Here is a 12654-nt window from a genome sequence, read left to right on the forward strand (position 1 = left end):
GATGAAAAAATCCTATTTTAAACTCAATATGATAACAAATGTCAACACACATCTACAGTAATTCCATAAACGTTGCCAAAGTTAAGATTAAGTTATTACAGTTAGAGGTGGAGACCCTTCCTGAAGTGTCAACAAAACACATCTCTGTTGTTCTTGATGAAAAAAATCCTATTTCAAACTCAAAATGAGAACAAATGTCTGATGAGTGTTGATATTTTTGATAGGAGTGTTGATAGGAGTGTGAATATATTTTACAGTGGAGAGCAGGAAGGCTTGACTTGCGGTAAAGAAGTGAAAGTAAAAGTAAAAACCTGAGAAGTGCTGACACTCCGCTTGACTTCTGAGGGCTTTAGTTGAAGGTTTTAATCCCCGTGTTCACCCTCAGCTCTGCTCTCTGAGAACATGCTGCACACCTTGAAGCCCTGTGAGATTCAGACTGGAGGATTCTGCTTCGAGAACACCCGCAGGTAAGCCAACAACTATTGTCACTTTTAAAATGGTGGAGGGAATACTGAGTGACTCCAACCTGCCATGACTTTATCTGTGCACATGTTGATCTGCCTTTACCCTCTCTATACCCAGAGGTGGGAAGTAGTGGAGTACAAATACTTCGTTTCTGTACTTAAGTACATGTTTCTGGTATCAGTACTTTACTCCACTACTTATTCTTCTGACGACTTTTTACTTTTACTTCTTACATTTTGAAACACAAATAGGCTACCTGTACTTTCTACTTCTTACATTTTGAACACAAATACCTGTACTTTCTACTTCTTACATTTTCCAAACAGGCTGGTTCCTTTAGTTTGAATGTGTGTTTGGTGGCGTGATCATTAGTATTTAGAGTCATTGCGTGCCTATTGATTTGAACACGATCCGTGTATCCATCATTTCCTGGTCTTCTCTAAAGAAGAGGGACCAATGAAAACGTTGTCATGTTGCCGTTGTTCAGCATGGAAACATTCATTAGCTAACAATGACATTATTGTTCTATTAATATAAAGGGAGGTCAGGTCAGGTAGCCTACTCTTTAAAACAGCTGCTAGTTATGGGTACTTTACTTTTACTTGAGTAAAGAAGTTTAGTCAGTAGCCTACTTCTACTTTTACCAGAGTATTTTTAAACACGAGTATCTGTACTTCTACTTGAGTAAAGGATGTGTGTACTTTTGCCATCTCTCTGTCTATACCTCTATATCACTGGTACACTGAAGGAGTTGATAGGAGTCTGTCTCATTCATGTTTTCCAGGAATGCAGTTCTGGAGTCCAGCTTGTCAGAGTCCGGATACAAAGCTCCAGGGGCCAGAAAGACCGGGACCACCATAGCTGGGATAGTTTTCAAGGTGAGGGTCTGCATTCAGTGTGGACCGGAAACTGCCACTACAACGTACATTATGATATTTTTGGAAATATGCCCTGATGACTTTGCTGTAGGGGAAACTGGGGAGGGTTGCAACACTTCTTCGTCTACTTGTTACCCATGCCATTTTAAAGATGATTTATGAATATCCTTCACAATATTTATTAAAATGGACGAAGACAGATGCAATATTACATTTCATTCAGCTAACACTATAAGGAAACGACAGTAAGTGCAATCAACCATGAAGATACAAACTCAAGAAAACAGGAATCCTGCTGGTACATTGGCTTGTGCTGCATACAGGAAAGAGTTTTTTTTATAGGCCATCAGGAATACTTTCAACATGTTGAAAATAAATGTTTCCTCATTACATTTTTCACCTGAAACAATTCTTCAGATTGGGGATGAAGCAAGTATCTCTGACTTTACATGTAAGAAACTAACACTAAACACATTTATGTTAGAGGTTGCTGCACCTGGTCGCTCTGTATGTCGGCAGCACACAGCAAAAATGTGAAACCTTGCCAATTATATTAGTCTAATATCTAGTCAGAATATATCTTTACACTTGACCTAATAACTTAAGTCTTGTTTTGAGACAAGGCATCTTAAGCATCTTTTTAAGTCAAAGTCTCTTAAAAACATCTTATTTTATAGGAAACAAATTCAAATTCCCTAATTCTGTTACATATAATAATTAAATATAGTTTAAAATAAGTTTTCCCAGCTAATTACAAGATCTGATTTATCTAACTGAAGCCATTTTGTACTTGTTCTATTGGCAGATTTGTTCACTTATTACAAGCTGTTAGAAAAATATCACTCGTCACCGGCTTGAGCTTCAATCTCAGGATCCATGTATTTGTGATCCTCTCAAGAATGGAAGTAGTCATCACATACAGAGCATCAACTAGTTCCTGAACAGAGTCCTTCACATGCTGATATCCAAGAGAGGGAGTTACACAGTCACAAGATGGAGGAATAGAAAGCAGTATTCAATGTTTACTTCAGATTAGCTCCACGTCAGAAATGATCATGCTTGTCATATGTCTATCTCCATAGAGGCTGAATCATCATGTTAATCACATAGCTATCATATGCCTAAAACAGTCCTGATGCTCTTCTAGGTAATCATACATCCTGTCATGTTCACAGCTACAGTTGGGATACCTTTGTTATCATGTTACTCTCATATTGGAAGAGTGCATTCAGTATTTTCCGAACACAAGCGAAAACACCTTGTTTTTATTATATTTGTACCTGTTTTTGGAGCAGCATGTTTCACTCTTGATATGAGCCAGCTGACTCTCTCTCTCCTCTCTGTCAGGATGGAGTGATCCTGGGAGCTGACACCCGGGCTACAGACGACATGGTGGTGGCAGATAAAAACTGCATGAAGATCCACTACATCGCTCCTAACATCTAGTGAGTAGAGCCACCGTTTACTGAGACAACACACAGGCTAGTTCTACCTTAACCAGAGAGGGCAAAAGTACACACATCATTTACTGAAGTAGAAGTACAGATACTCGTGTTTAAAAATACTCTGGTAAAAGTAGAAGTACTGACTAAACTTCTTTACTCAAGTAAAAGTAAAGAGGGCTTTGAAATGTACTTCAGTAAAAAGTACCCATAACTAGCAGCTGTTTTAAAGAGTACCTGACCTCCCTTTATATTAATAGAACAATAATGTCATTGTTAGCTAATGAATGTTTCCATGCTGAACAACGGCAACATGACAACGTTTTCATTGGTCCCTCTTCTTTAGAGAAGACCAGGAAATGATGGATACACGGATCGTGTTCAAATCAATAGGCACGCAATGACTCTAAATAATAATGATCACGCCACCAAACACACATTCAAACTAAAGGAACCAGCCTGTTTGGGAAATGTAAGAAGTAGAAAGTACAGGTATTTGGGTTCAACATGTAAGAAGTAGAAAGTACAGGTATTTGGGTTCAACATGTAAGAAGTAGAAAGTTCAGGTATTTGAGTTCAAAATGTAAGAAGTAGAAAGTACAGGTATTTGTGTTCAAAATGTAAGAAGTAGAAAGTACAGGTATTTGGGTTCAACATGTAAGAAGAAGAAAGTACAGGTATTTGAGTTCAAAATGTAAGAAGTAGAAAGTACAGGTATTTGAGTTCAAAATGTAAGAAGTAGAAAGTACAGGTATTTGTGTTCAAAATGTAAGAAGTAGAAAGTACAGGTATTTGTGTTCAAAATGTAAGAAGTAAAAGTAAACAGTTGTCAGAAAAATAAGTAGTGGAGTAAAGTACTGAAAAATGTAATTAAGTACTGTACAATAACGAAGTATTTGTACTCCACTACTTCCCACCTTTGACCCTAACCCAGCATCTCACAGTATTACTCCCGCTATCATTTGACCTTTATTTGTCATACACTCTTCAAGGTGTTTGTATTACATACATTGACATCATGCTTTGCTGTTCAATCTGTCTGTCAGAGAACTCACTGCCTCATAGTTTTAGTTTCTCCCTCTCCATAACAATGCACATTTTACACAACTGTAATTTATATACAATCATATGTATACATCTGCTACTGTAATATGGGTCTTTTATAGAACAGTGTACCTTATCCAGAACATTTTATATATGGTATTCTTTATGGTTCATGTCCTTTCTACTAGTACATATATATATATATATATATATATATATATATATATATATATATATATATATATATATATATATATACTTACAGGCTCTTCCTGTGCTTGTATTTAAGAATCCATGAGAAAGACACTTCCTTTAAGTCAGGGGTGTCAAACTCAATCGGGCCACATCAGCATTATGGTTGCACTCAAAGGGCCGGTTGAAACTTTAAGACTATATAAATATACATACATTACATTATTGCCTCTGCATTGGATTATTATCGGATAGAGTAATAACTTCATGAATAACTACGTCTTAAAGCAGAAGTCTAGGGCAAATAATTGCAAGTCTCTTCAGTGCTCATGTCACAAAATGAGATGAGTCCTTGAGTTTGACACCCCTGCTTTAAGTGAATTTTAGTCAGGTTACTCGTGTAAAAGGATTTAAATAAAATGTGTTCTAGAGGTGGTGACCTGTGCAGGGTTTGACCATTTATTGAGGTAATACCTGACATATCAGAATCGGTTTAAACTTTCTAGTGTTATTTGCAGCAGTAGAAATGACCAAGTGCTTTAAGAAGCTGTCCACTGTCCTTCAGCTGCTGTGGAGCCGGCGTCGCTGCAGACGCTGACGTCACCACGCAGATCATGTCTTCCAACGTGGAGCTGCACATGCTCAACACCGGGCGACCTGCACTCGTCACCATGGTGACCCGGCAGCTGAAACAGATGCTGTTCAGGTGAGCAGACAGAGTTACACACGACATCTATTGCACGTCTGTCCGTCCTGGGAGAGGGATCCCTCCTCTGTTGCTCTCCTCGAGGTTTCTTCCATTTCTTCCCCGTTAACTGTGGGGTTTCTTTCGAAGTTTCCTTGTCCGATGTGAGGGTCTAAGGACAGAGGGTGTCGTATTGTCGTATTGATATTCCGTACAAACTGTGAAGTCCACTGAGACAAATGTAACGTGTGATATTGGGCTATATAAATAAACACTGATTGATTGATTGACGTATTTCACTTTGAAACACCCTTATTGTCTCTTCAGTCTCTTACTGTATTGATATCCATGCATGTGCAGGCGGACGTGTTCCTCCCAGAGAAAGCATGCTGTAGTGATGTCTGGTTGTTTCTCAGGTACCAGGGTCAACTCGGTGCCTCTCTGATCGTTGGAGGAGTGGATGTGACGGGACCTCAGCTGTACAGCGTTTACCCCCACGGCTCCTACGACAAACTGCCTTTCCTCACCATGGGTAAGAGTTCCCTGCACTGTAGACTCTGTGTGCTGACCAGAGGTGGGAAGTAGTGGAGTACAAATACTACATTACTGTACTTAAGTACATTTTTCTGGTATCAGTACTTTACTCAACTACTTATTTTTCTGACGACTTTTTACTTTTACTTCTTACATGTTGAACACAAATACCTGTACTTTCTACTTCTTACATGTTGAACACAAATACCTGTACTTTCTACTTCTTACATTTTGAACCCAAATACCTGTACTTTCTACTTCTTACATGTTGAACACAAATACCTGTACTTTCTACTTCTTACGTTTTCCAAACAGGCTGGTTCCTTTAGTTTGAATGTGTGTTTGGTGGCGTGATCATTATTCTTTAGAGTCATTGCGTGCCTATTGATTTGAACACGATCCGTGTATCCATCATTTCCTGGTCTTCTCTAAAGAAGAGGGACCAATGAAAACGTTGTCATGTTGCCGTTGTTCAGCATGGAAACATTCATTAGCTAACAATGACATTATTGTTCTATTAATATAAAGGGAGGTCAGGTACTCTTTAAAACAGCTGCTAGTTATGGGTACTTTTTACTGAAGTACATTTCAAAGCCTTCTTTACTTTGACTTGAGTAAAGAAGTTTAGTCAGTACTTCTACTTTTACCAGAGTATTTTTAAACACAGTATCTGTACTTCTACTTGAGTAAAGGATGTGTGTACTTTTGCCATCTCTGGTGCTAACCAGGCTGGAAGGTTTAAAACAAACATGTTGTGTTTTCAGGATCTGGAGCTGCGGCTGCTGTCTCTGTGTTTGAAGACAGATTCAAACCCAACATGGAGGTGAGGCTGACTATGATCAATGTGACACTGAAGGCATGTTGTGTGTTGCAAATGATATCATCATGGAGCTGTATAGCTGTTGTATAAACATCTACCAACAAGGATACAAGACAAGACAAGATGTCAGAAACCCAAAAGAAAGAGCAAAATCATCGAGGTGCAGAACTATCACAAAAATCACTAAATACAAGAACACAGAACAATGTGCTTCCACTTTATTATATTAGCTTTCTTATTATCTGACATATAAACCCATCCCTATAAACATGTATGCCGTTTCCCTGTGAGGATCTATCTTTTACAAATAACACAGCAGCTTAATAAACCTGTTTCCTCTGAGATCCAACTCAAAATCAGATGTTTTCAAGAGGCTTTGACTTCAAAAGATAGATGCATTGTCTAAAAACAAAACTTTATATATCACTACATGTTACTTCTTAAAGGTCCCATGTCATGGCCATTTCTACTGATCATAATTCCATTGTTGAGGTCTACTAAAATATATTTACATTGTTCAATGTTCCAAACTCACATTGGTTTCTCATACAGCATCTCTGTATAGTATGTGTATTCACTCTCTGTCCTAAACGGCTTGTTGGAGCTCCTGCCCCCCCCCCCTCCCTATGAGCCCACTGTGCTCTGATTGGTCAGCTCGCCCACTCTGTTCTGATGAGTCCACCACCGTTACAGCGGAACATCAGTGATTATGTGTTACAATGGCGTTAGCAGCCAGAAAATGACACCAGTAATGACAAACAGATGAGAATGCTGCGTGGGGTCTGGGTGCCGTGTTGGCAGGACGTTGCGGGGCTCGCTGCTGGAGCGGACAGTGTGAGCTGGCTTGCTCCGGGGGATCTGCGAGACACAGTGAAACCCAGCCTGAACCCAGCCCGAGCACACACACACACACTTGCACACACACCTGCAGCCTGGCTGTGAGTCTGCGTGTGTGCTCAGAACGAGCCCAGGCCGAGCCCCGCCGTGTCTCGCCGTCTCAGGCTGAGTTCAGGCTGAGAAATCCGTGGCGCTGCAGCTGAGAAAAGATTGAGTGTGTGTGTGTGAGGAAGTCGTTACGTCACTATACCCAATATGTCACTGTACTTACTACACTATAAGAAGAAAACAATGGAAAAAGAGAAATCCCCAACGAGGCGTTCTGGGGCAGCACAGACAGGTCTTTTCTGTGTTAGAGTTTTACTCGCTACAGGGTGTACTTTGAGGGTTTGTGACTCTGCAGACCGTTTACATGCAGAAACACCTTCATAACACAAGGGGACGAGTAATAACCAGAAAAGCATGACATGGGACCTTTAAGTCATTAGGTCTTATATAAAGTGTAAAGACATATTCTTACTAGAAATTAGACAAATATACTTGGCAAGATTTCACATTTTTACTGTGCAGAGGATTTTTGCAAATGTTCACTACCTACTAACTTGTATCCTCTTTTATAATTATGTCTCAAATACCTTTTTTATTCTCTTCCTGCTTCTCCCCGTTCAGCTGGAGGAGGCGAAGCAGCTCGTACGAGAAGCCATCACTGCGGGGATCTTCTGTGACCTGGGGTCAGGAAGCAACGTGGACCTGTGCATCATCACTGAGGCCGGAGTGGAGATGCTGCGAGGATACGACAAGCCCGCCATGAAGGGCAAACGGTGAGCCGTCATGAAGGCTTTTCTACCTGCTTTGGTTCTCAATTTAATATTTGTACATATTTACGTTTATATATTGAGTTTAATATTTTATATTCCATCCCTCACATACTTAAGTATATATAATAACTTGCTTTATATTTAGTTTTTGCTATTGTTCATTTGTAAATTCACCATGTATATTTTCTACTTTCTTGTTCATTTCTAGTCTTTTTTTATTTCTATTGTACAATGCCATGTCTTTTATGCGTGTGGCGCAGTGGGTTGTGCGTATGTGTTCGGATCAGGGGGTCACAGGTTCAAACCCCAATGCAGTCAGAATGCCGTTGTGTCCCTGAGACACTTCACCCCAAATTGCTCCTGTGGGGATTGTCCACAGTATTGAGTATGTAAGTCGCTTTGGATAAAAGTGTCTGGCGTCTCCCTTAGGGATAAGGTGAGAAGTTCAGTCATCCGGGAGGGACTCAGAGTTGAACCGCTCCTCCTTCGCGTTGAAAGGAGCCAGTTGAGGTGGTTCGGGCACCTAGTAAGGATGCCACCTGGGCGCCTCCCTAGGAAGGTGTTCCAGGCACGTCCAGCTGGGAAGAGACCAAGGGGTAGACCTAGGACCAGGTGGAGGGATTATATCTCTTCGCTGGCCTGGGAGGGCCTTGGGATCCCCCAGTCAGAGCTGGTTGATGTGGGGAAAGGAACGTTTGGGGCTCTCTGCTGGAACTGCTACCCCCGCGACCCGACCACGGATAAGCGGGAGAAGATGGATGGATGGATGGATGGATAAGCTACATTGTAGAAATGGCAATGAAAATCTTATGGCCCGAGCACCTCCAATGATGCAACACACAGTATTTAATAAACTACAAAAAGTTCTTTATTGAGAACAAATGCCTTGAAGCTCCTGGCTCCAGCACTGTTTGACCCTGCAGTTTTAACTTTACAGAGAACTTTAAGCAACACATAATAAGACTTTTTCTCCTTCTTGTCTTTTTCAGAGAGGGACAGTACAGATATAAGCCTGGCACCACGGCGGTCTTGACCAAAACTGTGACCCCCTTCCCTCTGGTCGTGGTCGACGAGTCTGTTCAGATCATGGACCCTGAATAAAAATGCAATAAAAAAAAAAAGTATCCTCGTGGACCAAAACCTTTTAAATATGTTGTAGCCTAATTCATCAATGTACTAAATAAAAAATAAAATGGTGTGGTGAATGGATTTGGAATATGTTGCTTAGTATTTTTAAATTATCATTGTATGAAGTAGTTTTGCAATACATTATTTGTGTGTTAAATAAGCAAGACACATTTTTCTTCCTCTTAAAAAACACATTCGCACAACATAAATTGTTCTGTTTTATGTACAAATTATAAGAAAAAGTATGAATAATCAGTAGCAACTTTTAGCAGTCCATTATATGTTTTATCATCCTATTATAGGTCAAAATAAAAATCTAGAATGTATAAATAGAGTATGGTCAAAACAGTCTGCCTGACGCGTGGGTCCGAATGACTTTTTAAAAGACTGGTCATCCAACTTCAAGGTGCGCTTAATACATCTATGGCTTCAGCCCAGTGTATACAAACACCGTTACCGAACCAAACTCAATGCACTGTCAATCTTATCCCCGCCCATTTAGAAAGTGTAGATATAACTCACCAAGCGCTCCCAAATAGTTAACCCCGCCCACTTGTTGAACGCTGATTGGTGGATCCGGCGAAGAAGAGTAGTTTGAATTTCAGTTGGTTGTTGATGTGCTGAATGTTCCGTTACAGCGTTTTAGAAAACATAGAATTCGTGGAAATTGCTAAACAGGTAAGTCTACAGTTACTTTATTGAGTAAGAAAATATACATCTATGTTTATTAAAGAGGCGTAAACGTAAACATGTAGGCCTACATACTATTTTCCCCATATATAAAGGGACTTAAAGCGGTTTGCAGTTGAAAGTCTAGTTGTTAGGTTAGCTCATGGTTAGCTCCGTGTGACCTCACATACACTTCGCAAACACAAAGGGGTAATATACATATTTTCTAACACTTCTGGGTGGTTTGCTTCTACAAAAATCTCTGTTGTTGTTGTCAATATTTGATTGTCTCTCTAAAACAGGGGTTTCCAAACTGTTTTCACTGAGGGCCACATGAATCATACAGAAAAACATAGAAAGGGCCCCTCACTAGAGGTGGGGTATACTGCCTCATAAGTTAAGCTATAAGTTAGCAAAATCAATCAAATGTAGGTAAATTGATTGGCTTGATACTACATCCCAGCTCTCCAGAGGCTTTCATTCAAGCCTCAGATTGCTTATCATAAGAGGAAATATGAAGGGTCTATTTCAAGCTGGTTATGAATAAGTGAATGGGCTTTTTTTAATCAACTAAGATTTGTTAGAAAACAACCTGAATTGACTGAAAAGTGGGCTTATTGACACATGCATACTACTGTGTAATATATGTTTACATATACATTTAATAACTACAATATTATTACAAAATACAAGTTTCGTGTGTGGGTCATATTCCATCCTTTTTACGCAACGGTCCAGACATAGACATCAAACGGCAAAAACATATTCAGTGTGCAGTTCCTTTGGCATTAGGGCAGGGATATCTAGATACTTCCCAAGGTTTGACAAAAGCTAAGGGGGTTGTCGACCCTCCGCTTCGCGTCGGGCCGAACCACGCCCCTTAGCTGTGATATAATGAGCATATACCACGGCCTGTCGTGAGCTATTGCTTAATTATACTTTTAGAATTAGCTGAGGGCCGATTAAGTGTTCCACACGACCACAGTTGGCACCCAGGCCGTAGTTTGGACACCTTTGACCTAGGGTATCTTACTTATGTTGTGATCAGAGTCAGGGATTACTGTTAGATACAGCTCCCCTGTCACAAGGACAGATACTGGAAAACATTCCTGCCCACTGCAATAACACTGTACAACAAATCACCTCTGGCTGGAAGAGAACTCTCTGCTCCATAGTTTCTCTAGAAATAAAACCACCTTGTACATTTTACTCACACATAATCTGTTTCATATTTAATACTCCATAATTCCATATATTTTGAATATATTTGTATATATATATATATATATATATATATATATATATATATATATATATAATATCTGTATGTATATTTTCTATTTTGTATTTTGACATGTATATTTTATATTTTATTTTATATTTTATTTTATTTTTATTTCTATTCTTGTATATTTTGTTTTATTGTAAAATGCCTTTTATGCTGCTGTAACAAAAACAATTTCCCAATTTGGGATCAATAAAGTACGATCTATCTATCTATCTATCTAGATCTTGACAAAATATTTAAGAGAGCCAAAACTATAGGGCTTATTTGTCATGCACTCCACAGTGTAGATATGGCAATGAAAAACCTAATTCCCAATCTCCTCCAACAATGCAACATAATGTGTATATATAGGACATGAAACAAATAAAAATAGTGCAAGAAGTCACAGAGTAGTATATACATGTGCAGATTATGTTGAAAGTACTGCAGATGAAGTAAACGATATTTGCAAAATATACATGTATACGCTCTGATTGCACGTGAGAGTCCTGTCTCAAATCTCAACACATGACTGACATGTAACAGTTAGAGTACATGGAGTAAATATATTTTGACAAGCTTGAGTCATCATTACAGGGTTTAATTGTAAAGTCTCGGGCCCTGTGCTATGGCTGATGGGACATTTGAATTTGAACCCCCCATGGAGGAGAGACGTATGACTCAACAACACCTATATGAATAAAACCTGATCTAAGTCACTGTATTTATTGGAATTAGTTTAGGTATTACCAGCAAATTGGAAGAATGATTGTATTGTAAAGTATTCAGGTTATATAAAGACTTGAAGGTTTGATTAATGAAGCATGTAATGTCCTCCCTCTCTTACAGTCAGACCTGGCTGCAGTGTTTTTCTTCTTCTGGTCCTGATCTCGGTGTTGAAGAAGATGCGTCCCGAAACTTCTATCAGCCGCCGGAAGGACAAAGTCCCCGTACGTCGCCCCCCCAAAGTGTACCCCGATTCAGCTCCCAAGTCCCCGAGGTTGAGTGGAGTGCCAGGTAGAGCACCAGTTGAGAGAGGGTTGGCCGGGCTGACTAATGATTATGATCCTGTCACTTAAAGGTCCCCTATTATACGGTTTTTAATCACTATATTATAGGTCTCGGATACATACAGAGCCTGTCTCTGATTGGCTGAAACACCAAACAGATCATCGCAGCATCCCATAATCCCCTCTGTTTCCAAAGTGCTGATTCTCTGTCTGTTACTTTAGATGAAAATAAGGAGCCCCTCCCCACACCCCTCTGAGAGATATTTGGTTAAAAAGAGGGGACACATGTTGATGTAGAAGAGACATGAAGAAGAGGGGACACATGGTGATGTAGAAGAGACATGGAGAAGAGGGGGACACATGTTGATGTAGAAGAGACATGAAGAAGAGGGGACACATGCTGATGTAGAAGAGACATGAAGAAGAGGGGACACATGTTGATGTAGAAGAGACATGAAGAAGAGGGGACACATGCTGATGTAGAAGAGACATGAAGAAGAGGGGACACATGCTGATGTAGAAGAGACATGAAGAAGAGGGGACACATGTTGATGTAGAAGAGACATGAAGAAGAGGGGACACATGTTGATGAAGAAGAGACATGAAGAAGAGGGGACACATGTTGATGTAGAAGAGACATGAAGAAGAGGGGACACATGCTGATGTAGAAGAGACATGAAGAAGAGGGGACACATGTTGATGTAGAAGAGACATGAAGAGGGGACACATGTTGATGTAGAAGAGACATGAAGAAGAGGGGACACATGTTGATGTAGAAGAGACATGAAGAAGAGGGGACACATGGTGATGTAGAAGAGACATGGAGAAGAGGGGGACACATGTTGATGTAGAAGAGACATGAAGA

The 12654-nt window shown here is 39.9% G+C and overlaps 2 protein-coding genes across 2 annotated transcripts in view; both read left to right on the forward strand.

Moving 5' to 3' along the window:
* The first annotated feature begins 277 nt into the window (after nucleotides 1-277).
* Nucleotides 278-8924, forward strand: psmb10 (proteasome 20S subunit beta 10). The gene is made up of 8 exons (XM_034126001.1): nucleotides 278-467; nucleotides 1250-1343; nucleotides 2691-2788; nucleotides 4587-4727; nucleotides 5123-5238; nucleotides 6005-6063; nucleotides 7567-7718; nucleotides 8705-8924. Exons 1-8 carry the CDS (start codon nucleotides 403-405, stop codon nucleotides 8814-8816), a joined length of 837 nt encoding a protein of 278 aa, XP_033981892.1. The 5' UTR covers nucleotides 278-402; the 3' UTR covers nucleotides 8817-8924.
* Nucleotides 8925-9409: 485 nt separating this feature from the next.
* The window catches only part of LOC117479004 (histone H3.3), a 9722-nt gene continuing 6477 nt past the window's right edge, over nucleotides 9410-12654 (forward strand). Inside the window, exons 1-2 of the mRNA XM_034126002.1 lie at nucleotides 9410-9521; nucleotides 11629-11796. Of these exons, the coding sequence (XP_033981893.1) occupies nucleotides 11685-11796 (112 nt within the window). The 5' untranslated portion in view covers nucleotides 9410-9521; nucleotides 11629-11684. The remainder of the gene's footprint in view (nucleotides 9522-11628; nucleotides 11797-12654) is intronic.

This window comes from Trematomus bernacchii, unplaced genomic scaffold (genome assembly GCF_902827165.1).
Source record: "Trematomus bernacchii unplaced genomic scaffold, fTreBer1.1, whole genome shotgun sequence".
Classification (NCBI taxonomy): Eukaryota; Metazoa; Chordata; class Actinopteri; order Perciformes; family Nototheniidae; genus Trematomus; species Trematomus bernacchii.